This window comes from Monodelphis domestica, chromosome 7 (assembly GCF_027887165.1).
Source record: "Monodelphis domestica isolate mMonDom1 chromosome 7, mMonDom1.pri, whole genome shotgun sequence".
Taxonomy (NCBI): Eukaryota; Metazoa; Chordata; class Mammalia; order Didelphimorphia; family Didelphidae; genus Monodelphis; species Monodelphis domestica.
The window spans coordinates 60,165,712-60,191,294 of record NC_077233.1 but is presented as its reverse complement, the minus strand read 5'-3'; the positions used below and the strand labels follow the sequence as shown (position 1 = coordinate 60,191,294).

The following is a 25,583-nucleotide window of genomic DNA, read 5'->3' as shown; positions in this document are numbered from 1 at the left end:
TGCCTGTTGGTTGACTGATTGGACCCCTTTCTATCTGTGACCTTGGACAAGGCAGATACCCTCTCTGGACCTCAGTTCAAATCCCACCAGGACACTTTCTGAGTCACATACTAACTCAAGAGTAAATCTTAAAGACTGCATCTTCAGTTTCTGTCCTTTTACCCAGGTCTGGAATGTATACATTCTCATCCCCTCTGCATCTGAGTCCTCTTCCTTTAAGATCAGTAAACCTTTCCTCATCTCAAACTGCCAAAGCTCTTTCCCTCAGATTTTGTTGTTGTTCAGTTATATGGGACTCTTCTTTATCTCATTTGGGGTTTTCCTGGCAGAGTACTGGAATGGTTTGCCATTTCCTTCTCTAGCTCAATTTTCATATGGGAAAATTGAGGCAAACAGGGTTAAGTAACTTATCCAAGGTCAGAGTTAGTAAATGTCTGAAGTCCAATCTGAACTCAGCTGCAGGACCGGCACCACCTAACTGCTTTACTCAGAGGATAGACTGAAGCACTTTAGAAGTGTCTCCCTAGCGCCCAGAAAAGCAGGCACAGAGCAGGCGCTTAATAGATGATATACTTGCAGATTGTTAAAAAATTGCAGAGAAGCACCGCAACTGCATTGGGAGGATTTCCCTCACCGGGAGTTCCATTCAGCAAAACCAAAACCAAAATAAAGGATTTGGCTTGAAGATTTCTTCCAGTTCCAAATCCTACAGTTCTAGGGTGGCCTTCACGGCTGGGACAAGTTCTTTTATCTCTCTCGGCCTATTTCCTCACATACAAAAAAGGAATACACCTCTCTACTCGGCCCTTATATTTATAAATTTATATTGCATTACATATAAATTTATAAAATTTACAGCGTAGAAGTGTGTTTTTTTTTTGTTGTTGTTTGTTTGTTTGTTTTTTGCAAAATTAAAGGAGCCTCACAAACTTGGCGGTTTTACCGACAACTAGAGAAGAAACAGCCGTATCCTCCTCTGTTCCTAAGGTAGGCAGGTGACTTCTACGCATGCTCCAGATTGGGTAATCTCAAAGAGGATGCCGACAACAGGCGGGGGAGAAATCAAGAAAATGAAATCATGAATTCCTCCTCCCTTGACAATATTATTAGGCTTCTTCCTCAATAGTATGATTTTAATATTCTTGGTAAATATGATTTTTCTGATGGCACTCTATGGTGATTTAGGGAAACGGATTTCCCGTCTTAGGCTCCGAACACACCCACTTTATAGTTTGGTCTCTTCGGCTCAGCCAGAACGAGAAGGTGCGCAGGAAGGCCGCGGCGCCCGGCGCACGCGCAGGGACCAGGCGCTGGAATGGAGGAGGCGAGGTCCCCCTCCTTACCTTCCGGGAATCTCGCGGCTTCCAGGACCGCTGGCCCTGAGAGGCTAGGAGGCCGGCGCTGCGCGCACGCGCACACAGGAACGTCCTCCCCGTGCTTCCCTCCCAAAGTCAGTCAGAAACTCCAAGTCCGGTCGCTTCTTCTGTGGGTCGAGGACTGCAAGTTGTCCGACGAGAGCACGCTCGGTAGCCCCGGGCCCAGGTCTTCTGCAGTGAGAGGGAGGCGTCGAGCTCGCCTCCGCCTCTATCCGGAAAGGTGGGGAGTGTCCTGTCCCGCTTCGTCTCCGGCATCCTAACCTCGCCTCGGTCTGAAGAGTCCGACGACGCGGAGGAGCCGGAGGACCGCGACCAGTCCTCGTTTCTGGCTAACATGCAGCGCGAAGGCAACAGCTGCCTGACTCTGGAGCCGCGCGACGACCTGAAGCAGCGGCTCTGGACACTCATCGAGACCAATCGCGTGATGATCTTCAGTAAGAGCTACTGCCCCTACAGCACCAAGGTGACGGCGGTGACGCTGACCTGGCTGGGCTAGACCAGACCGGGGGAAGGGAAGACCGGGCTGGACGAGGGAAGGGGCCTTAGTGGGAGGACTCCCTCTAGAAGAAATGGTTCCCCGCAGGACGTAAGGATTTTAGACAACGGAGACTGGACTGGAGAGTCTTTGGGAGGTCGTGGTCGAGAGATGAGGATCCAGGACTGGGCAGTGAAGGGATCCAAAACTGAATGAAAACTTGGGGTCAGCCTGGGTTTGACAGGGGGAGGACCCAGATTGGGCCGAGCAGGGATCAGGGGACGAAGATAGGATGGGGTGGTGGTGCGTAGAAGTAATAGACCTGGGATGTGAGAGAAGGCTGAGCACAAAGATGTGAGATGTGCCCCAGCAAAATGAGCCTAAGCCTCTTCGAGGGACTTTGAGACTGATGGTCTGCAGTCCTGTGGGAAGAGGTCACCTTAAACTATTTTCCCGGATTTGTCAAGCTGCTAGAGGGGAAAATTGGTAACCGAGAGTTATAGCTTGTTCCCCAGGTCTAATTCAGGCACCATGCTAGTTGTGACTTGCTAGCTAGAAGTTCCTGGGACTAAAAACAGAATGGTTGACTTTTTCTGGAGTAGCTGGAGACCCGATTGGGATTCAGTGCTCTATGAGAATGCCAGCATTCATGGTACCAGAGTAACCCCTTTTTCATAGGCTTTCAGTGGTATAGTGGAGAAAGACCATAGATCACTGTCTCAGCAGGGCATGATCTGGCTCATGGTACAAATCTGTAATAGTTAAGCACTTAACTAGTAAATATTAATGTCTTACCTTCTTTCACCATACTGTGAATTTCATAATGATTATGTGGTATATTTACTCTGCTGCTTTATATTGGGTCTGTACTTTCATCTCTCTTTGCTTAAATTGAGTTTAATGTCCTGAATGACTTGATCCTGATTTTCCCATAGATTGTGCATTCAGCTCAATTATTTGTGAAATACCTATTGTGGATTCAAATGAGTTACAGTCTAATTAGTACTGTCACATCCCCAAATAAGTGTGATCAAAGTGAAGAATTTGATCAAGAAGGGATTGACTTTTAAGTGGAAGAGATGATGTCTGAGTTGGATCTTGAAAGAAGGGAGGGATTTAAGCAGGTAGAACTGGAGAGTAGTGATGGGATGATATGCTATAGGAGAACAAGGAATGAACATCTGGGAGACTTAATTGTAGAATATCTTAAAGGGACAAATATGAGTTCTGTCTGGAAAAATACTTTGGAGCTATTATATAGTTAAAAGATTGTTAGCTAGTGAAAGTTTTTGAGTAAAGGAGCACCATGATCAGAGTGTACATTAGGAAGATGATGGATGAAAGTGCCAAGGGTGAATTGGAAAGGGGGTTAAACTGGAGGGTAGAATAACAGTTAAGGAGCTCCACTGAGAAGAAATGAATGGTTATTTACCTTGAGAGTAGAGAGAGAAATTACATAGGTATAATGATATTAGCTCACATTTTTATGAAACTTTAAGGTTTGCAAAATCTTACAACCTCGTGATATTGATAATATTAGTATCTGCCTTTTACAGATGAGAAAGCAGTCCCTAGGATGTTAAATGTCTAGTCCCAGAATTACAAAGCTAGTTGTTCTGGCTCCAAGACCAGAACTTTCAGGATGTTACCTGACTAGATGTAGGTTGACTGAGAGGGAGGAGTTAAAAATGAGGTTTTGAGCCTTAGAAGATGGCATAGCCACCAATAGAAAAGCAGAAGGAAGCAAGAATTTTGAGGTAAAGATGAAGGGTTCTGTTTTAGACTTAATGATTATGAGACCAAAGGACTGACTGATCAAGAAGTATAATAATAATTCCAATAAATTCATAATCCAATAGACTTTAAAATAGGCTTTGGAGTTCTAGGAAGAATTTGATTTGTTTAAGTGCTTCATAGCAATTGCTAACATTTACATGTGTGTTACCCTTACAAAACACTTAATCACTGATCATTTCACTTGGTTGCAACAGCTCCATAAGGTATATATATTGTTGTATATTATTTACAGGTGAGGAAGCTGAAACCCAAAATTAGAAGTGACTTGCAGACAATCTAATAAATGATAGAGCTTAGATTTAATTTAGATTTTTTAACTCCCAAGTGAGCATTTTCTCCATTCTTCCAGACATTTAAATATTCCTCCATCCAACTTTTAGAAATACTGTTATCATCTAATGTGTTAGCTGCTTGTCCTTCTCAACTGTGTAATTTATATAAGTATGTGTTACCTACAAGTTTTTTTTTTTTTAAACCCCTACCTTCCTCTTAGAATCAATACTGTCTATTGGTTCCAAGGCAGAAGAGTGGTAAGGGCTAGGCATTGGGGGTTAAGTGACTTGCCCAGAGTCACACAACTAGGAAGTGTCTGAGGCCATATCTGAACCCAGGGCCTTGGATTTCTAGGCCTGGCTCTCAATCCACTGAACCACCCAGCTGCCCCCTTGCCTACAAGTTTTGAAAAAATATTTGCTGCATTCTAGAGTATATTTTAGATGCCTCCATAGTACACAAACCAACAGACACCAACTTATTCAAGTATACTGATTTATGGTAAAAAATAAATTCATTTGAAAATTTTCAAGGAGAAAAATAAAATTGAGAAATAGCCTATATTTATTTTGTAGATAGCCTGTATTTATCTCTGAATATGTGTTATCTCCCAGTGAACTATAATTACCTTGAAGATAGGATCTCATTTTTGTATTTGTATGCCCAGTGACTAACAAAGTGCCTAGCATATAGTCAATACTTAATACTTGTTGACTTATTGTTAAATTACATTCTATCCAAAATTCTCGATTCTTTTAAAATAATTTAAAGTAGGGGGAACTAGGTCGTTCAGTGGTTAGAGAGCCAGGCCTGAAGTCTGGAGAACCATGGTTCAAACTTGGCCTTAGACCTAGCTATATGACTCTGTGGGCAAATCACTTATCCTCACTGTCCCAGCCCTCACCTTGGTGTCAGTAGCTAGTTTAGATTCTAAGATAAAAGGCATGGATTTTAAAAATATATAATTTAAAGTCCAATCAAATTCAGCAAATATTTATTAAATATCTCTTATGTATAGAGCATTGATCCATTCCTCTTACACAATTTTCTCCTCTACCCAAGTTCATCCTCCTTAAAATTGCACTTCAAAAGATACTAGGAAAATAATGATAAAAAATCTTTAAAAGAAAATTTGGTCTATCCTCATTTTATTTTTGTAGTTCACATTTTAATTAGATTCTATCATAAATGTTACAACTTGTGATACTGGAATTTATTGCAAGTTTTTTTTGTTAACAGGTAAAGGAACTTTTCAATACTTTGGGAGTAAAATTTGAAATCTTGGAACTTGATCTAGTTGGTAAGTAAAATATTAGCTTAAAGTCTTCTCCATAGACAATTTTGCTAAAATTTATTATTTCTTCAAGTATTATAAGTAAAATGAATAATTCTGATTACCCTTTAGTAATGCTAAAGATTTTTTTAAAGATAGTGAACTTGAATGGGCTAAAATGCAGGATATTTAGTTAAGCTTTACATTTTCAGGATGAAAAGGGGTACATAATGACAATTTCTAATTAGATTAGCAATGTGTTTTAAGCAAGTTCTTTTATTCACAAGCCAACATAAGACAGAAAATGGAAAGAATTCATACTCATTGCCAGTTGGGCCTAGTCCTTCATGAAAACTCATTCATTTCATTTGCTATTGGGTATTCCTGCATTAAAGTTTGAGGCAATGTTCATATAATCTCATGTAACCTTAATAAATGGAATAATTTTGAACTGTTGGAGTCTTAGACTAGGGATGATGGAAGCAGGGTACAGGAGGAGAAATTTTTATTTTTGACTTTATGATTTTTTTTCAAATGTAATCATAGAAAAAATTGATTTTACCAGAGATATATAAAATGGTATAACTAGTGGATTTTTATAATAAAAATGTTTTCATTAAAAAAATAAACCCTCATTCTTCATTTCTTTTAAGTTTCCTGTTAAGGCAGACTCCCCTCCATTCAGAATCTTCATTCTCTCTGTATTTTAAGCATTGTACATCTGAACTTAAATTTTTGTTCAAAAAGTCTTTAGTTCATTTCACAAAATCGTTGAAATTTTTTCAATGTTTTTAACTTTTTATTCTTTAGATGATGGAGCCAGGGTTCAAGAAATTTTATTGGAGATAACTAGTCAGAGGACTGTGCCTAATATATTTATAAATAAAATACACATGGGTGGATGTGATAAAACTTTGCAGGTAATGTGGTTTATTTTGAGGCTTTAAGTGAAGAAAGTGAATGTATGGTATCATAGGTTCTTTCTAGCCCTAATGCTATTAATTGTAAGAATGCTTGCCAAAGACAAAGTGGAGGCTTGGTCCAAAAAAATTCGCCCTCCAAAACTGACATCTGCTTAAATGGAGAAGCAACAATAATGATGGCAGTAATGTAGGGAGGTAATTGAACATCTTTGTGGGAGTACCAGGCAAAACTTCAGTACTTTGACTAAATAGGTCTTCAATCTGTTTAAAAATCAAATGAGGAAATCAGAATTTTGTTTAAAAGCAAGTAAGAATAAGCTTAGGACAAGCAGTGATAGGTGATGGTTGAAGATAGAAAGAAATGAGTTGTACTATGAATTTAGGTATGTTTTAAAATGTTCAAAGAGAGGTAGAGGAGATGTTATAACCCTATTAGGAAATGATTTATGCCAGCTCAACTGTCGCTGACAGGTTGTAATTCATGAGAAGTTCTACTAGGTAGTTAAAAGATCATCTTTATTATCTGATGCAAATTAGCTTTTACACCAACTTCCAGGGAAGTTCTCTTGATTGGGAAAAGAGTATTCTGGGATTTTACACAGACTTGGGCTAGTCACAGAGTTTCCTTCTTATGTGTGAGTACCTGAAGTGGTAATCTCACTTTACTACAGCCACTTTATGCCTCACTTTAATTATTTGGAAAGACAGAGAGCAGTTTCCCTCCTATAAGAAAGATACAGGAAAGGACCTTCTCTGAGAGAGCAAAATGAAGTTCCAGATGATATTTTGATTAAATTAATTAAGACTTACAACAAGTCATTTATTTAAATAAAAAAAAATTATTGATGCCTTTTGTCTTCCATACACCTTCATTTCCAAACATATCCCTTCCCCTTACCCAGGCAGTCATCCCATGTGCCAAAAGTTACAAAAGAACAAATCAAAAAAGCAGGTCAGCAGAACCAACCAAAACATCAACTGTGCCTGACAATGTATGTAATATTCCACAAACAGAGCTTCCTACTTCAGCAATAAGGGGAGGGGCTGTGTGCATTTTCTCAACTCTTCTCTGTGCCAGGCTTGGTGATCACACAGCTTTTAGGTTCCTTTTATTGTTCTTTCTATTTTTATTGCTATAGTTGGTGTATATTCATATAAGTCTTCCCATGCTCCTCTGAATTCTTTCATATTTATCATTTCTTATGGCACTGTAATATCCTGTTATTTTCCTGTGTCCCAGTTTGTTTAACTATTTCCCAAATGATGTGCACCCTATTTGGTTCAAAGTTTTTTTGCCACCACAAAAGTGATCACTAATCATTTAACAGAATCAATCAGCAACCATTTATTAAGTACCTGTTATGTGCCATGAGTGCGAGGTGTTGGGGATACAAAGCCAAAAATGGAATAGTGCCTTCCTTTAAGGATATTACATCCTGTTGGGAGAAACAACACATACCTAGATATGTAAATAAAAATTTATACAAAGTAATTTTGAGGGGATCAGCAAAGGTTTATGTATGAAGTATCATTTGAACTATGCTTTGAAGGTACTAGGTAATCTAGAAGAAAGAGGTCAGGGGAGTGTCCATGCTAAGCTTTGGAAACAGCCTAAGTGAAGGCTTGGAGATGGAAGAGGGGAATGCTATGGACAAGTTGCTCCAAGTAGACCAATTTGATTGGAATGTAGATTATGTGAAAGGAGACCTAAGAAGGCCATAAAGGGCAAGCTACTGGAAAGTTACGCAGTTACAAAGTATGGGGCTTTTTAATATGTAAAGAACAATAGGTGAAAGGAAAAGAAGGACTCTCCTTAAATTTGAATAAACAAAGTGAAGATTTAGTTTAAGTAGTAATGGATTATTGAAGTTCAATCAAGATTAAATAGTAGTAGAAAATAGTTGATTTAGTCAGAAAGGTCCTCAATTTGTACATAAGTATTTGCAGTTCTTTAAATATTATTCCTTATTCTGTACTTTTAAATGTGTATTAGACAGCTAGGTAGCTCAGTGGATTGAGAGCCACACCTAGAGATGGGAGGTCCTGGGTTCAAATCTGGCCTCAGACACCCAGCTGTGACCCTGGGCAAGTCACTTGATCCCCATAGCCTAGCCCTTACCGCTCTTCTGCCTTGGAACCAATACATAGTATTGATTCTAAGAAGGAAGATAAGGTTTTAAATAAAAATAAAAAAAGTAAAATGTGTATAGGTGTTAGCAATTAGTGATTATTAAGCTAAGTAAAAATATGTTTAAAACAATTTATAGTATCCATAATTGGATTGTCATTCATTGGAGTATTAACAGCATGCAGGAAAACAAAGGTTGGGAGCCAATATGAAAAGGTCAGTAATCTCAGGTGGTTAGAACATGATGCTTCCAAGGTCATGTTCATAGGTTCTGTTAATTGATTTTACATCAATAAAACTTTTGCAAAGCCACAGATTCTAATCTCAGCTAGTTCTGTTGTAATGAACTACACAGCACTGATCACTGGGGTTGTGCCAAGTGACAAAATGGCCTGGTACATTCTGTGACTACTGTTGGATAAATAGCAGAAAATGCAAGGTCTACTGGATATTATTATCCTCATAAATGAGGGCTATAACATTTTCTTTTATGAGGTCTTAGAAAATGATACTTTTCAATTGATTAGCAAAAGATGTAAAAGTTTGTTGACTCCTCCAAGAGAAATGTCTTAATGAACTCTAGCTGAGTTAGGAACAAAAATAACAAAAATGTGGTCTCTTGGCTAGGTGGCATCTCCTAATTTTCAGGTGAAAGGGTTCATTCCAAAGAAACACCAGCTCTTTAGTATGGTTTCTGACAAGTCAAGTGCTGTTGAATAGCCAAACCGCTTATATAGCTTCCAGATTAGTTGCTTCCTAACAAACCAAACATTAATTGAAGAAAGTGATTTAGATTTTAGGATAATTGATGTGACTCACTCTCATATTAGACCTTGTATACAAATTATAGGCTCATAAGAGTGGCTACCTACAGAAACTTCTACAGAATGACTCAGCAACTTATGAATATGATCTTATTGTAATTGGTGGTGGTTCTGGTGGACTGGCATGTTCTAAGGTAAGAGAACCTAAAGATATAGATGCTTTTCTTGCAAACTGTTAGAAGCCATTTCTTAGGCTTTTATTTTTCATTCTTCATAAGTTAGAATATGTGTCACTTTAAACTTGGTATATACTGTGCAATTTCTCTTGTAATAATGGTCAATCTTGGTAAGCTGAAAATTTGTTTTTCTTATGATATGGATGGCATATTGTGTGTTTGAACAGAGGAAAACATTTGGAAAAATCCCAAGATTTTTAATATTCAGGTGTTTTGTTTATTTTTGTAGGAAGCTGCAAATTGGGGGAAGAAGGTTATGGTGCTAGATTATGTTACACCAACTCCTTTGGGCAAATCATGGGGTAAGCTGTTTTTAATCCATTTTGTTTGTGTTTTAAAATCTCAGTGTCACCAGAGTGATATCTAAAGTACTTGGATTGTTCTTGTCAACATTCCTGAATAGCAATTTCTGTGATGTTGTTGGCTATCTTTTTTAAAAAATTAAAAAAAAAAAAACAACCCTTACCTTCTGTCTTGGAATCAATATTCTGTATTGGTTCCAAGGCAGAAGAGTGGTAAGGGCTAGGCTATGGGGATCAAGTGACTTGCCCAGGGTCACACAACTGGGAAGTGTCTGAGGCCAAATTTGAATCCAAGATCTCCTGTCTCTGGGCCTGACTCTCAATCCATTGAGCTACTTAGCTGCTCCTTGTTGGCTGTCTTAATATAAAATAAATTATGTGTTTTGCTTTGTTTTTTAAATCCTTACCTTCTGTCTTGGAGTCAGTACTGTGTATTGGTTCCAAGGCAAAAGAGTGGTAAGGGCTAGGCAATGGGGGTCAAGTGACTTGCCCAGGGTCACATGGCTGGGAAGTATCTGAGGTCAGATTTGAACCTAGGACCTCCCATCTCTAGGCCTGGCTCTCAAGCCACTGAGCCACCCAACTGCCCCCATAAATTATGTTTTAGTTTCCTTAGTCAGTGTTCTATATGTCCTTAATTACATAGTTTCTACTCCTGTAAACTAAGAATTACAGAGAAAACAGTAGTATTTTTTAATTGTTCTACACAATTTTTAGTCTAGGGTTTTCTTTTGAGTTGATTTTTCTCTTGTATTTCTTTCCCAGTATGCAATAATAAAATGAGAATAGTGTTTCTTTTAACTTTTTTCTTTTGAACTTAAATATCCCCAAAAAGAATATTTCTATATACAAAGTCGAACACTATTTAACTTGGTAATCTCATCAGGTCCCATGGATTCATAATTATCTTTCTATGCTGATGATTCCCAAATCTAATTATCTAAACATTAAAGTATCTCCTAACCTTAATCTCCAGCTACCTATTGCATATTGAATTGAAGGTCCCATAGGCATCTTAAACCCATCTCTAAAACTGAACTCATTATTTTGCTCTTCCAAGTTCTCCCCTCTTCCTAATATTCCTATTACTGATGAAGATGCCACCACCCTCCCAGTCACCCAGATTTACAGTCCTATGACTCCTTATTCTCTTTCATCTCCCCATACCCATTCTCATGCCAAGACTTGATTATTCTACCTTCTTTCCTCTGACATTGATACCACCTTGGTACAGACCTAATCACCTTAGTCCTGGATTATTTTGTAGTAACCTTCTGAGTAATGTCCCTGACTTGAATTTGTACTCTTCAATCCTTTCTCTACTCAGCTGTCAGACTGATCATTGTAAAAGATAGTCTCATCACCCCCCCCCCCCCAGCTTTCAGTCAAATCCAGTGTTTCTCTATCACCTCTATGATCAAATATAAAATTCTTTTTTTGACCTTCAAAGCCTTTCATAACCTAGCTCCTTCTTTTATAGTTTCCTTACTCCCCTCCACATATTCTATGAACCAATGACAATGTCTTCCTTGCTGTTCCTTGTTCAGTACTGCATTTTCATCAGCTTTCCCCCCATGCTTTAAATTCTCTCCTTTCTCATCTTTATCTGGCCTCCTAGCTTTCTTCAGATCTTAGCTTAAACTGTACCTTCTACAAGAAGTCTTTCCCTATCCACCCTAATGCAAGTACTTTTCCTTTGAGATTATCTTTAGTTTATTATGTTTTTGTCTTCTTTTTTTACTTAATTGTTTGTATGTTGTCTCCCCTATTAAATTGGGAGCTTCTTGAAAGTAGGGACTGTTTTTGCTCTTCTGTGTTTACCCAGTACTTAGCACAGTGCCTTACAAATAGTAGATATTTATGATAAATGTTTATTGACTGACTGATGGACATAGTGAGGATTACATATAAAACTGAATCTTTTCTATATTGCTTGTTTTTAAATAAATATTTAACAGATTCAACATGTTTCCTTCAAAACTGCTCATTTTTCTGCTTCTTTCTGAGCTCTTTCCTTCTTATATTTCCTTTGAAAATGTCCTATTTTTTTCCTTTTCTTTTGTTATCATCATTACTGTCCCCTGTCCCCTCTCCCCCTCCCACAACTCTATAACATCAAATCCACACCACTAATAGAATATATATCTCAAAATGTCTATCTGATTGCTTTTGGAATTCAAGTTTAGCTTCATATCGCCTGTAACATTACTATACTATACTGTAACATTACTATACTAATATCAATATAAGTTCCTCTAATAAATCTTACTCCAATATTTCCTTGACATATGGGGGTGAATTTGGGCCCTCAAATGCTGTAATAGCTGAATTAAAACTTTAGCAACTCTTCTTAAACTGGAAAGGCTTTGAGTCTGGCTTTGGGTAGTTACTGTCTGTGTCTTTTGTCAGGACTAGCCTAGTGGCATTCAGAGTTCATAGGGCAATGAATTTTTCTGGTATGGCCAGGAGACAAGATAAAGATGATAAAGGAGAGAATTCAAGGCATAAGGAGAAAGCTGATGAAAATGCAGTACTGAATAAGGAACAGCAAGGAGGCCATTGTCACGGCTTCATAGACTCACTTACTCACTGACTCTCTTTCCCTTTCTCTCCCTTCCTCCACCCTCCTCCCTCCGTGTGGTAGTGTCAGAGGAGAAGAGGGGACATATATGAGAGTGAAGGGTAAATTAACAGGATTTGGCAACAGAAAGGATATGGGAGAAAAATAGAATGAGGAGCCCAAGATGACACTTAGTAATAAGACTGGGTAAATAAATGAAAGGGTGGTAGAAAAAAGGACATTTAACAGACATCCATAGGTTTCATTTGACTGCTCAAAGGGCTCATTAATTTAAAAAAACTTAAGAACTATTCTAGGATTTCCTTCCAACGTTGATAGCAGAGTTTGGTAGTAGTTATACAGGATGTACCAGAAGACTTAGTGCCGTTTTCAACTTTTAATATTTTAAGACTTTTGGGACTTTGACTTTTATCACAGCAAGCAGCACAGTACTAGCTGTGCAGAAAATACATAGATACAGTGGAGAAACATCTAAATTATGATTTTCTTTCTTAGGTCTTGGTGGTACTTGTGTAAATGTTGGATGTATTCCTAAAAAACTGATGCACCAGGCTGCCCTTCTAGGGCAAGCCCTAAAAGACTCAAGGAAGTTTGGCTGGGAGTATGAAGAAAATGGTAGGTAGAACTAGAAACTAGAAGAAAGAAGGAAGAAAATGTATCACTTACCATTTTTTATTTGGATGTGAACTTGCTTTTATTCATGAGATTTGATCATGAGTATTATAAAGTCTGACTATATAAAGTGAAGATAGATTGTATTAGGCATTTCTGCTCCAGACTTTTTGTTTGAGATGTCAGACTACAAGTGGAGTGTTGGGAGCCATACTTGAAGAGAAACCTAAAAAAACAGAATCTGTCTGAAGATGAGCTCCCAGGACAGAAGTTGCTGCTCACTACATCCCATAGAAAAGCCAAAGAACCTGAGAACTTCTTAAGTTGTCTAGGGCCCTATCCCAGAGGATTTCCTTTCATTGTAGGTTGTCAGAATGGGTAGTGATGAGGGATGTTTCTGGGAGAGAGAATTCAAGACCAAATGATGCTAGTTTATAACAGCTGAATCAGGACCATATAGAGTGCTTAATATATATGAGCTTCCTGTCATAGGAGTGTTTAAGCAGAGGCTAGATGATGACTAGTATAAAGCTGATTGCTTTGTATGGTAAAGGATTAGAACAAAGGGCTTTGGTGGACATGAAATCAGAAGAAACCTGGGTTCAAATTCTTCCTCTAACACATCATATTAGCTATGGGCCAGTGACTTGACCTCTCTGAGTTTGTGTCCTTATGTGATGAATTGTATAATGAGACAATATATATGAAATTCTTTTATAAACTTTATAGTGTTCATCACTATATTCTGCCAAATGTTAGTTCTGTGTGCTCTCCATAAGCTACTTTTTGGAGCCACTACCTATGCTTATTCCCCTTTTGCTTTCTATATATTTAGCTCTCTGCTGTTTGAAAGCAAGCATCAGTTTTTTGTTGCTATATCTGAGGTGCACATTTAGAATTCAGGCCTCGAGTTTTATTCTCTCTGCATAACCTAGGTCTAGCTATACCTGGTTTTTAGGTTCCCTGAGAAATAGGTATAATTTATTCTTACTTTTTGTTCATCGTCACTCCCTGTTTATTTAGTGGGTAATTAATGCCTATTAAATATATTTATGGGGTTTGGACTAAGGTAGTTAGATGGCACTTGAAAATGTACTTGAGAAAAAGCTGTGTATGAATTTCATTTGTTTGTTTACACCAAAGCTTTACAGAATTGCTTTGGACTTCCTCTATAAATTGTAAACTGGCTGCAGAGGAACCTTGAATATTAACTGATTGACCACTCTCCTTTATAGTCAGATTGGACAAAAGGAACTTTTTATTTCCTTAACTAGTAAAGGATTTGCTAAATTCTCAGGGAACAATGGACAAACATTTCCAAACTGCTCTTGTGTTTGTTTTCCCAAAACTATATTTCCTTTATATGTAACACTGTTCTCACCCATAGAGTTAGCTCTTTCTGAGCTTCATAGTGGAAGATTGAAGAGCAGAGGGAGCCAACTGAGGGTATGTAGAGTTGAACAATAGGACTACCTAGGAAATCAACTGGTCTTAGCTATGCTACATTTGGAACAGGATCCTTAGCTTCTGCAAATACTTAGTAACAGTTGTTTGAGTGGTGACATGATTCAATGGAAGTACAACTGAATGTGGAGTTCAAGAACTTGAGCTTAAATCCTACCTTTGTCATTCTTTTGATGACCTTAGGCAAGTCACTTAACCCATTTGGGTCTCAATTTCCTCACTTGTAAATTAGTGGAAAGGACTTGATAGCTTCTAAGGTCCCTTTCATATCTAAATCTATAATCTGATGAAAAGTGAATCTTTTAATTTAAGTTAATGGTGACATACTAACCAAATTGGATCAGAAAGTAGAATGAATTTATGCACATATCACAGACAGGAAGTACAAGGCTTATGTTGTGATTTGGGATCTGCCTCTGACTAGGGGACTAGGATTAGGCAACAGCTAGAATCCTCTGGATCTGCACCTTTAGCACACATGTATTAATAAGTGCCTTATTGTGCAGGTGGCAGTTGCAAAAGCACAACATCTCTGCCTTCCAAGAACTTGTGTTCTGCTGGGTGATAGGATTTATTAAGAACAGGAAAGACAAAATTTAAAATTAGTGATTCAACAGTCGCTCTCATTTCGTTGATGGCAGTACCTTATTATTTGCTGAAATGCAGTTTTTTTTTTACCACTTTCCTTCCCCTTCCTTATTGCTAAGATCCACCAAAGTGAGAACTTGAAGCCTCTACTATAGATTGTCCAAAATCAAATGTCTTAGACCTTTGGAGGAACTGAAGGAAAAGCTAGATGATAGGGAAGGGGTAGTAGCTTGAGCACTTCCTTATTCTTTTTGTCTTTTTTTTTTTTAAGACTTATTCTCCCCATCTCATCCAGGTTGAAAGTATAGAGGTTCCTAATGGGCCTGATGCCTCACTACCCATCAGTATAGGAGTTTTTATCTGCTATTTATAACCTCAATTAGTTTTCTTCTCCTTAAGCAACCTCTAAGTTGATAACCCTTTACTTTTGGAGGTTTACCATTCTGAAGCTTAACTTAGTGTGAACACCCAGTCTGCATTGTACAGTAGAACTCAGAACTCTGAAGCTCTTACAAGCTGGATTATAGGTGTGCACTTCACTTGGGAATTTGTTACTGAGGAATGATGACTCTCATTACTTGGAGTAGGATTGAGGATGTGGGCAACTATTTCCATAGTATCTCATTCTCAGATATGTAGGAATTCAACTTGGAATTTCTAGAAGAGGTTCTTTGTGGATAAGGAATCTCTAAGTGATTAATAATAATTGCACTTCCAGTTTCTTCCCGTGAAGAAAAACAGTTGGGGATGTAAGGTGGGGATGAAGGCCAGATAATTAGCAATGGTAAATTCAATTGGAGATAAATTGTGGGCCATTTTATATAATTATTTTTCACTATTTTCCATTTTGATTTGAGTCATTAAAGATTGCTCATATTTTCTTTCTTTCTTTCTTTCGCCATTTCTTAACAAATCTTGACATTAGTTAAAATGATTTGGTCTACTTTACAGACCAGAGACAGTGGGGAGCAATTTAATATCAGGCCTCATTGTTGAATTTTCTTTCAGGCTAGTAAGGTTACTTGTGCCAGCAACAGGGTATCATCTACTTGTAGAGGGTAGGAGTCAGGCTGCTAAAAAAGGAAATGGATTGGTGCCCTCTCCCTTCCTGTCAAGCCTTCCATTGGTCCCTGATTCATAGTTTTTTTCTCCAGGTCATTTTGGTTAAGTATTAATCACTTCCAAGTGACACCATTTTTTTCATCTTATTTTAAAACAACAGTTAACAGTCCTACAGCTTAATGAGTTTGTTCAGTATGGGCTTTTGGAACAGGTATGTTCATGAGCCTGTGGATGTGGTATCCCAAGGTTGGGAGGATAAGAGTTGAATTAGTCTTCCTGTGGGAGCTGCCCTCTGGTGTGGAGCTTGAATTTGGGGGATGAAAGTGCTGATATTACAAGCAAATCTGGGTTTGAATGTCAAATGCCCTTAGTTCAAATCCCAGTGGTTACCTACATATTCCTTTGTGTTTGGGGAGGTCACTTCACCTCCTTTGCTGTAAAATGAGGAGGCTAGACTTGAAGTCCTGAAGGTTCTTTCTTGGCTCTGAGATCTTTGAGACTCTGGGATTTGACAAGGGCCACAAAAGGATGGTCAGCTTTCCCCAATGCCTGTCCCTTCTTTCAGCTGTGCCCTTAGAAGCGTGCCCTTTGTGCATATTTTATTCTTTAGAGTAGAAAGCTGTGGTACAGACATGACAATGGTGACAGACTGGAGCTCTTCTGGTGGATTTTGCCCTAGATATCTTTAGAGCTTCTTAGTACTTGTTTTCCCTTGTGTGTTGTGAGTGGTACCATAAACTAAGTTTGATTTTAAATCTCAGCCTTGCTGTTTACTTTTAGTTAAGCACAACTGGGAGACCATGACAGAAGCAATTCAGAACTACATAGGCTCTTTAAATTGGGGTTACAGGGTGTCTTTGAGAGAGAAATCTGTGTCATACATCAATTCCTATGGTGAATTCGTCGAACACCATACAATAAAGGTACAGGTTCCATTTTATCTCTTTGTTTTGCTTTGTTTTGCCTGTCCTGTTCTTTTAACTAAAATATATTGCGCCAAGTATGAATTAGTTATTTATTATCACATGCTTAATTTGTTTCATAATGGGTATGTAGGTTTTTCTTCTTGCCATTTAGGATTTTGAGTCCTATTGGTAAAATGAATGAATTTCATTTTTAAGAAACCTCTTATTTAAATTAAAACCTTATTTCTTCTTTTAAATTGGATTACTGTCTTAAATAATAACCAGAACATGTTTTGTCTGGAAACTACAAAGGGGTAGGATATGTAAAAGAGAGGTTGAAGAGAAAATAGTTTGTATTAATGATGTTTGTGATTTAAAACTTCAATATGTTTTGTAGACATTAGTTATCAGCATCTTAGTAAGGGTTTGAGATGAACTATTTAAGACCATTAATTGAGCTAATTTATTGTGACTTTTACCACATGGATGTACTGGTAAATGCTTAACAACCAGCTCTGGAGGGAAAATGTATACCTATCACACTTTTAGGTTACATTTGCTTTTTAAAAAACAAAAAAACAAAAAACTCCTTACTTTATGTCCTAGAATGATATGAATTCTAAGGCAGACCTCTGATAAGGGCTAGGGTTAAGTAATTTGTTCAGGGTCACACAGTTAAGAAATGTCTGAGGCCAGATTGAACCCAGATCCTCCAGACTCCAGACCTGGCATTGTACCTAGCTGCCCCTAATTGTATTAACATTTTCTTTATTATTTTAAGTCTAATCACCAAAACGATAAATCAAGCCCTGGTTTATAACATTTGCTAATATCCAAGGTTTAAATTCTTATACTAAAAATTTAATAGTTGGCTCTTGATTGAGCTGGCTCTAACAAAGTCCTGATATAAACCAGTTAAATTGTTTATTCACATTCTGATGTTGATGTCCTTAGATTTATATCAAATTTATACAGAAACTATAAAATCCTCCTTGAGTGCCTACTATGTACAAGACTATCTTCAATAACTCTAGGGTCTCTTCCAATTTTCCATCTGTGTCTAAAATCCTGCTACCTTTTGTTTGAAAAATCTATGTGCATATGCATATATATACACACACGTATTGTGGTTACTGGCTTAGGTTGTAAATGTGTGGAGGGTATGACATCAATGGAATTCTGTTTGTAGAGCATATAGCATGGTGCTCCATGCTTTAAAGCATATAAATCCTTTTGATAGTGTCTTATTACATTTATACTTTCAAGAAAATATGACAGTCTTGATTTGTTTCACCTTCTGTTTTTCCAGGCAATCAATAGGAAAGGACAGGAAACATTTTACACTGCAGAAAGGTTTGTCATAGCAACAGGTGAAAGACCTCGGTATTTAGGAATTCCAGGAGATAAAGAATATTGTATTACTAGGTAAGGTACAACTAAGGCCTATCTTTACTTTAAACAGTATTATCTTTATAATTAGGAAGAAATCCCATCCATTTATTCTAAATTTGAATGTTTCTTTTTAAGTATAAATGTTTTTGCTTTTTCTCCCCCGTCTAGTGATGATCTTTTCTCCCTACCTTATTGCCCTGGAAAGACTTTAATTATAGGGGCTTCTTATGTTGCTCTGGAGTGTGGAGGATTCCTTGCTGGCATTGGGTTAGATGTCACAATTATGGTACGGTCCATCCTTCTTCGTGGCTTTGATCAGGAAATAGCTGAGAAAATAGGTTCTTACATGGAAATGCATGGTGTGACGTTCCTCAGGCAATACATACCTGTGACGGTGAGTCTTTGTGAAATTTGGACACCCTTTCTAAAAAGAAATCCTTTTGAATGATAGCATTTTCCTTATCCTACCCTCCTCAAATTAGCCACACCCTCAAGATTGAATTCTCTTGGAAGGGTTTAGGCTAGAGCAGCTGGGTAGCACAGTGGATAGAGCACCAGGCGTTGAGTTGGGAGCACCTGGGTTGAAATGTGACCTCAGACACTTCTAGCTGTGTAACTGCACAAGTTACTTAGCCTTTGCTGCTCCTGTCTTAGACTTGATACTAAGACCGAAGGTAAGGATTTAAGTTTTTTAAAAAAATCTTGTGGAGAATAGCAGTTGGCAGATTTTCTTTCCTAATTTGTAAGAATAAAATAATGATAATTGAGTAAGAGTTAGTTAGTTTCTGGGTTTCCTTGCAAATATTCTTCTGGAAAGGTGAAGGTTATACAGAATATGGCTTCAGAATTTATTGATTTCTTTGATGTAAACATTTAATTCATTATTATTAGATTCAGCAGTTAGAGGAAGGCACACCTGGAAGATTGAAAGTGGTAGCCAAATCTACAGAAGGATCAGAAACAATAGAAGGAGAGTATAACACAGTAAGTTTGGTTTTGTTCTTTGAAAAAAAAATAGATGAATAATTACAGTGTAATATATATATATGTATACCCCTGTACATTTCCTGGGTCAAGAGTCTGAAAGAAAGTTAGATCCAGTCTAAGAATATATTTTAGGTAATATTTTGTGAGAGATAACAGTGACTTTATGGTTGGAGAAACCCAAATTCAAGTCCATCTTCTGATGTATCTACCATCTTTGTAACTATAGACAAGGTCTTTCATCTCTTGGTGTTCCTGGTAACTTTTAAGGTGATAAGGATAGGTAAATTGCTGATCTACATTGGTAGAAGGAATTTCCACCCTAGTAGGCCCCCCTCAAATTCAATTAAAATATGTAAATCTCTCTGGTGTTGAGATCAGGACTTGAGGTCACTCAGTTTTACTGTCGATAAATTTACTATCCCTGTGGCAGCAAGAACCATGAAGAGAACTAGTGAAAAATCTTGTGTACTATTAATGTTTATAGACCAGAAGATGTCTTTGAATTTGTTTTACAAGAGAGATTATTTTAGAAGAGCTTCTTTTATCCCAGTGTAGTTGGAGCTGTTTATAATAGAGATGAAGACTTCCCTTTGGCCTTTCCCCCCAGTTGTGATCATACAAGCTTGATTCTGGGAGTTTGAGGTATGCTCATTTGATATGAAGAGGAGTAGTGGCTTGACCACTGTGAATTTTAAAAGTCTCCATCTTGGTGTAGCACCCAAAAATTGTGCACACCCACACTACACGGGCATGTGCTAGTCAATGACAAATCAGAAATAACTAACTGCCCACCTGGGCTGTCCTAAGCCAAGCTAGAGCCAACCATTGGCACTTGTGAGACACAGGAAGTGAGGTAGGGAACAGCCTCTGGAATTCGCTCACTTCCTGTGGAGAGAGCTAGACGCCAGTTGGTGTTAGGAGCTTGGACAGGGAGGACGCCCGCAGACAGCTTTCCTTCAGATCACTCACATGAGTTAAGGACTGATTCTTTCCACCTTGGCCCTTTGGGCCTAAAACTCCCTCTGCCTTGGTCAGAGGTTGAGTAGCCCCTTTCCCTTTTCTCCTCTCTCCTTCTCCCCTTTACCTACTCCCATTGTGATTAAACCTCCATAAACTCCATTCTGACTTGAGTGTTTCATTTTAGGAATTTTATAAGTAAATTCCTTGGCGGCCATTGTTCAATATTACATCAATCCTAAAAAGGTGAAATTTTCACCATTATACCACTTGACTAGGGTAGAAATTTTCTGTTTCCTGACCTTTATAAGAAAGATACTTAGTTTTAAAAGGATCTGACAAGACTTTCAAATGAAGGAAGAGATACTAGGTCTGACAGATACAAAATAGAAGGTTGTTCAAGGAAATTAAGCTGGTATGAAGAAAGTATAGAATACAGAGAATAAAGAAAATAAAGTCAGCTTTAGAGCAGGTTTATTTGATTGGGGCTAAAGTGACCAAGAGAACAGGAATTGATAAGTTGAAGGACTTGAAATTAATTATGAATTGATTGAGTCTTATAAAGGACAGTGGATACATAAAACCTAACATTACAAAAAAGAGTTTTGGGGATGAAGTGATTTGTTAAAAATGGCAGATGGTAATTTTAGCAACCACATTTTAGACTGAAAAAAGGCTGAAAGCCAAGGAAAAGGACAACCTATCATTTAAGTTTCTCTATTTCATTTGATTTAATATGTTCCATTTGACATCTTTACTTTCATGCCTACCCTGCTGCTCTCCAGCCCCTCTTTTTCTTTCTCTTCCTATTTTCTTAATTTACAGTAAGAATTTATTTCTTAGGATATAAATAAGATGCATTATTTTGGTTAAGCAGTTATTTGAATGATTTTAAAATGCAATGACCTTATAAACCAAAGGCATTTAAATTCATTAGGAAGTAAAGTAGATAATGCAAACTCAACTATTAGCATGAAATAAAGTACTTTTATTCTGAAAACTAAATAAAAACAATTTCCTTACTCCTAGAAGAACACAGGTAGATTATATGTGAAACTGCAGGTGTCTATTATGAACAGTCTACTTTTCTTGTTAAGTATATAATAAGTTCAGCTTGTAGTTCTCAAAGCTGCTCTGCTTCTCCATGCTTCTTTCTGGCCTTCCTTTTGTATTTATGAAATGTTTTTATGAGTAACTATTTGGATGTTGCGTATTCATTATTACCAAGACATCCAAACCAGGTAAAGTTTATTCTTGATATCATATTTTATCTTTTCTAGTACCTTTGAATTCTTAATCTTGACAATCTGAGTTCTCAAGTTATTTGGAGGAAATCAGCTTTAATAGCTAATGAAAGTATTGGTAACGAGTAACAGAGAAAATAGAATGTAACTTAAAATCTCTCTAGTTTAAATATAGTAGCTATTATATCTGTCTAATGTATAGGTTTTGATAGCCATTGGTCGAGAATCCTGTACAAGGAAAATTGGCTTGGAGAAGATTGGTGTCAAAATCAATGAGAAGTAAGTATATATGGCCTTATTGATATTTTACTGGCATAAAACACATTTTCATTACAGATAGCTATTTGGAAATTATCATTTAACTAGCAAGGTGTGAAATTGCTATAAAATTGTTAATCTTTTAAGTTTGTCTTTTAAAATACATGATGTTATCACATCATTACTGATAATCAATGTACTGATATCATCACTAAGTTGAATGCATTGAGTGTTTATTATGCTTTAGTCTTGCTTATTAAAGCAGTTATGGAAGTACAATTACCTACTAACAGTGGTTTATAGGAGATAGCCTAGCAATAATCTAGGTTTGATATGACGGGGTCCCATATAATCAAGATGACTCTCAGGTACAGACATAAAGTCTGGAGATAGTCCTGGAAATACTGGAATTGTGATTTGCATACCATTTGGTTGATCATCAGTGGATCAATATTTGTTGAGGCTGTAAACAGAGAAGTTTGAGTTGTTTTAATGTGTCCTATATGACTAATAGCTGACAAGATTTTTGCAGAGAATACCAGTATCTCTTCTGCTTAAGTACCAGAAAACTAACCAGCCAGAGGTGTTTTTTGTGGGTCTAGGTCAAACACTGTTCATGTGGTTAGGGGACTAATTTAGTTCATTTTCTATTATCCTTTTTTTCCCCGCCCCACTTCCCCTTTCCCATTTGGGGTTTATTGGCTGGGGACTTGGTACACTCAGAGGTAGGCAGGTGGCTTAGGAAATGTAATTTCCATTCTTGTTAGTGCCTAATGGGCATTAAACTCTTTGTGGGAAGATTGCCAAGAAAATAGGATGTGTGAAGTGCCCAATTAATCTATAAAGTACAATATATATTTTACTCTATCAACATGAGACCAATCATAATCTTTTTATTTTATCCATTTAAACATAGTACTGGGAAAATACCAGTAAATGATGAAGAACAAACCAATGTGTCCTATGTTTATGCTGTTGGAGATGTGTTGGAGGATAAGCTAGAGCTCACTCCAGTTGCTATACAAGCAGGAAAGCTGTTGGCACGAAGACTTTATGGGGGACAATTAGAAAAGGTAAGTGCATATATAGTCTTTGAGGTTGGGTTAATATTTTAGATCAAGATTATTTCATTACTCTCTATACCCCATGGGCAATCATCACAAATTTAGAGGAACTTTTTGATGAGAGAAAGTGTTTTGAATTAAAAATTGTTGAGAATTCACTATCTATACTACAATAGATTTTGTGTGTATATGCTTTCTGTACAGACACAAAATACTCAACACAAGCAGGTAGAAAGCCTAAGAGAACCTCCTTCAAAATGTCTCAATTTTTACATAAATCAGGGTGAAGTGTTTAGGTGCTTGAAAATCATTCACTTTTAAGAAACTTATTTTCCCAGAAATCTTCTTCATAATAACCATTCATTTGTATTTTCTATGAAAAAGGGAAGCTTATTTAAGAAAGAGAAATTCCATCCAAAGTTATCCTCCATCCAAATTCCATCCAAATATTTGGATTTGAGGGAGGCTACAGTTGTAATTTTTTCTTCATTTTAAATCTTAATAGTGTTTTAAAATTTCATCCCATTTTTAAAGAATGTCATTCCTAAAAAAGGACAAAGATTATATCATATGCCTCTTTTGCATCCCTTACAGTGTCAATCATCATTGTTAGGTATGTAGCAGGCACTGAATTAAATATCTATTAGGTTGAATTAAAATAATTTTCATTTAAAATACATGTACTAATAGATTCTGTTGTTATTTATATGATTTTTTAAGAATGTGTTCTGTCTTTTAGTGTGATTATATTAATGTCCCAACTACAGTCTTTACACCTTTGGAATATGGTTGCTGTGGATTTTCTGAAGAGAAAGCCAGGGAATTATTTAACAAAGATAATATAGAGGTAAGGTTATTTAATTCTGTTAGCTTTTGAAGGACATCTCATTTGTAATTAGTTAGGCACCCTCATTGTGCTTTAGCTCATAAGGTTTTCCAAATGTTTTGTTATTTTGTAATGTTTTATTATAATTAATGCTTTGCTACAAGTCACATCCGCTTCTAAAAGAGCTAAAATAAGGCAGCCTTTGTAAAAATATAAATAAAATATAAATGGAAAGACTTTTTTTTTTAAATTAAATTTTACTTTTTTTTTTCAGTTGTCAGTAATTGCTTTTCTCTTCCTCCTACCTCTCTCTCTCTCCCTTGGGGAAAAAAGAATGGAAAACAAAATCCTTAATAAATATGCCAGTCTAGCAAGTCAGATTCCCAAATTGGCCATTTCCAAAAATGTTTTTATTATCATTTTTCCTCTGGATTCTTGGTGGGTCACTGCATTGATCAGAGTTCTTAAGTCTTTCAAGCATGTTTGTTTTTACTCTGTTAAACCCTCCTGACCCTGCTCACTTCATGCTTCATCAGTACTTATAAGCCTTCCTAGGTTTCTCTGAACTATTTCTTACAGAAACTTCACTGTAATTTCTGTGAATTACACTTTCACTATTCTGACCACACAGCAGTATTACATTCATTCATATACTCTGCCCTCAAGGAACTCGGGCTCCACTGAAGAACTGCCCTTTTTTTGGATCAGGAGAATTGAGTAATCACTACTTGATATGGGGCAGCTATGTGGCACAGTGGATAGAGCTCCAGACCTGGAGTCAAGAGAATATGGGTTCCAATGCCTCAGATACTTCATAGCTATGTGACCCTGGGCAAGTCATTTAACCCAGTTTGCCTTGTCCTTGACATTTTGTCTTAGAGTTGTTATTAAGCTAGAAAGTAGTAAGGATTTAAAAAAAAAACAAAAGTAATTATTACTTGATGACATAACAGAAGAGCAGTTAAATCTCAGTTTTCTATTTAGGAAGTATTTCCAGTTTAATTCAGCAAACATTTATTAAGCTCCTACTGTGTTCCAGACTGTGGAAAATAGTCTGGATACAAGACAAAAACTAAACAGACCTTATCCTCAAAGGGTTTATGTTCTACTATACTTAGATAAGTAAGTAGGTATCAAGATGGTACAGAGGGGATAGTACTGGGCCTCAAGTTGAGTTCATATCTCACCTCAGGCACTTAATAGCTCTGTTATCCTGGGCAAGTCACTTAACCTCTATTTAGTTTCTTCATCTTTAAATTGGTGATAATCAAATGAGAAAATAATTGTAAAATGCTTAGCACAGTAACTGGCACATAGTAGGTACTATATGAATGCCGATTCCCTTTCCTCTTGTCCCCCAAATAAACAATAGTTACAGAGTAAATACAAAGTAATTCTGGCATGATAAAATTAAATTACCAAATTTTACCCTACAAATGAGATATGGAAATATACTTCCCTTCTTTTATTAAAGGACTGGCAAACTCTTAGTATAAAACATGGCACACACTGACATTTGGCCATTAGGTTAGTTGATTTTGTTTAATTGTTTTTTTCTTTGAGGAAAGGTCACTGGGTAGGGAAGAGAGAAGGGCAAATTTGAATATATGTGACTGACATAAAAGCATAGGAGATCAACAAAATCTTAAAAATCTTTTTTTAAAAAATCAAACAAGATAATTTCTGGTGTGGAGAACTTCTGGCAACTAAACCCCCAAAGTATTATTATTTTTAGCCTCTTTCTGGGACTTGTTATTTGGACTCCAATGTTGTGACATGATGAAATTTTTACAATGCTATTGTTGATAAGACTAAAACTCATTTGATTACTGTCTAATGGAGCAGAGGCTGGAGTGAGTGTTGATGTGCATTAGATTTTCAGAAATGGTTTCTAAAATAGTACACCCCTCTCAATGAACATCTTTGAACACACAGTCCTACTAGAGGTAATCATGCTCCTTATGTGCAGCACTGTGTTATTATGTTGTTTCATTATAAAGCTTGTCCAAAAAATGACATTTTAAGAGGATGATATAAAGCAATATTTAACATAGTTTTTTATTTATTTGTTAAGAGTACAAAAATTTTGCTTTGAC

The 25,583-nt window shown here is 37.0% G+C and overlaps 1 protein-coding gene across 7 annotated transcripts in view; it reads left to right on the top strand.

Moving 5' to 3' along the window:
- Positions 1-1,050: 1,050 nt before the first annotated feature.
- The window catches only part of TXNRD3 (thioredoxin reductase 3), a 34,819-nt gene continuing 10,286 nt past the window's right edge, over positions 1,051-25,583 (top strand). Inside the window, exons 1-13 of one of the 7 annotated variants that reach the window (XM_001377296.5) lie at positions 1,051-1,839; positions 5,161-5,221; positions 6,005-6,114; positions 9,096-9,203; positions 9,475-9,547; positions 12,624-12,743; positions 16,635-16,777; positions 18,069-18,184; positions 18,320-18,545; positions 19,043-19,135; positions 21,542-21,618; positions 22,514-22,670; positions 23,401-23,508. In XM_001377296.5, the coding sequence (XP_001377333.2) occupies positions 1,711-1,839; positions 5,161-5,221; positions 6,005-6,114; positions 9,096-9,203; positions 9,475-9,547; positions 12,624-12,743; positions 16,635-16,777; positions 18,069-18,184; positions 18,320-18,545; positions 19,043-19,135; positions 21,542-21,618; positions 22,514-22,670; positions 23,401-23,508 (1,521 nt within the window). In that variant the 5' untranslated portion in view covers positions 1,051-1,710. Of the gene's footprint in view, positions 1,963-5,160; positions 5,222-6,004; positions 6,115-9,095; positions 9,204-9,474; positions 9,548-12,623; positions 12,744-16,634; positions 16,778-18,068; positions 18,185-18,319; positions 18,546-19,042; positions 19,136-21,541; positions 21,619-22,513; positions 22,671-23,400; positions 23,509-25,583 lie in introns of all 7 variants that reach the window. The other 6 variants (XM_056804725.1, XM_007500302.3, XM_007500301.3 and 3 more) reach the window with 6 other exon arrangements.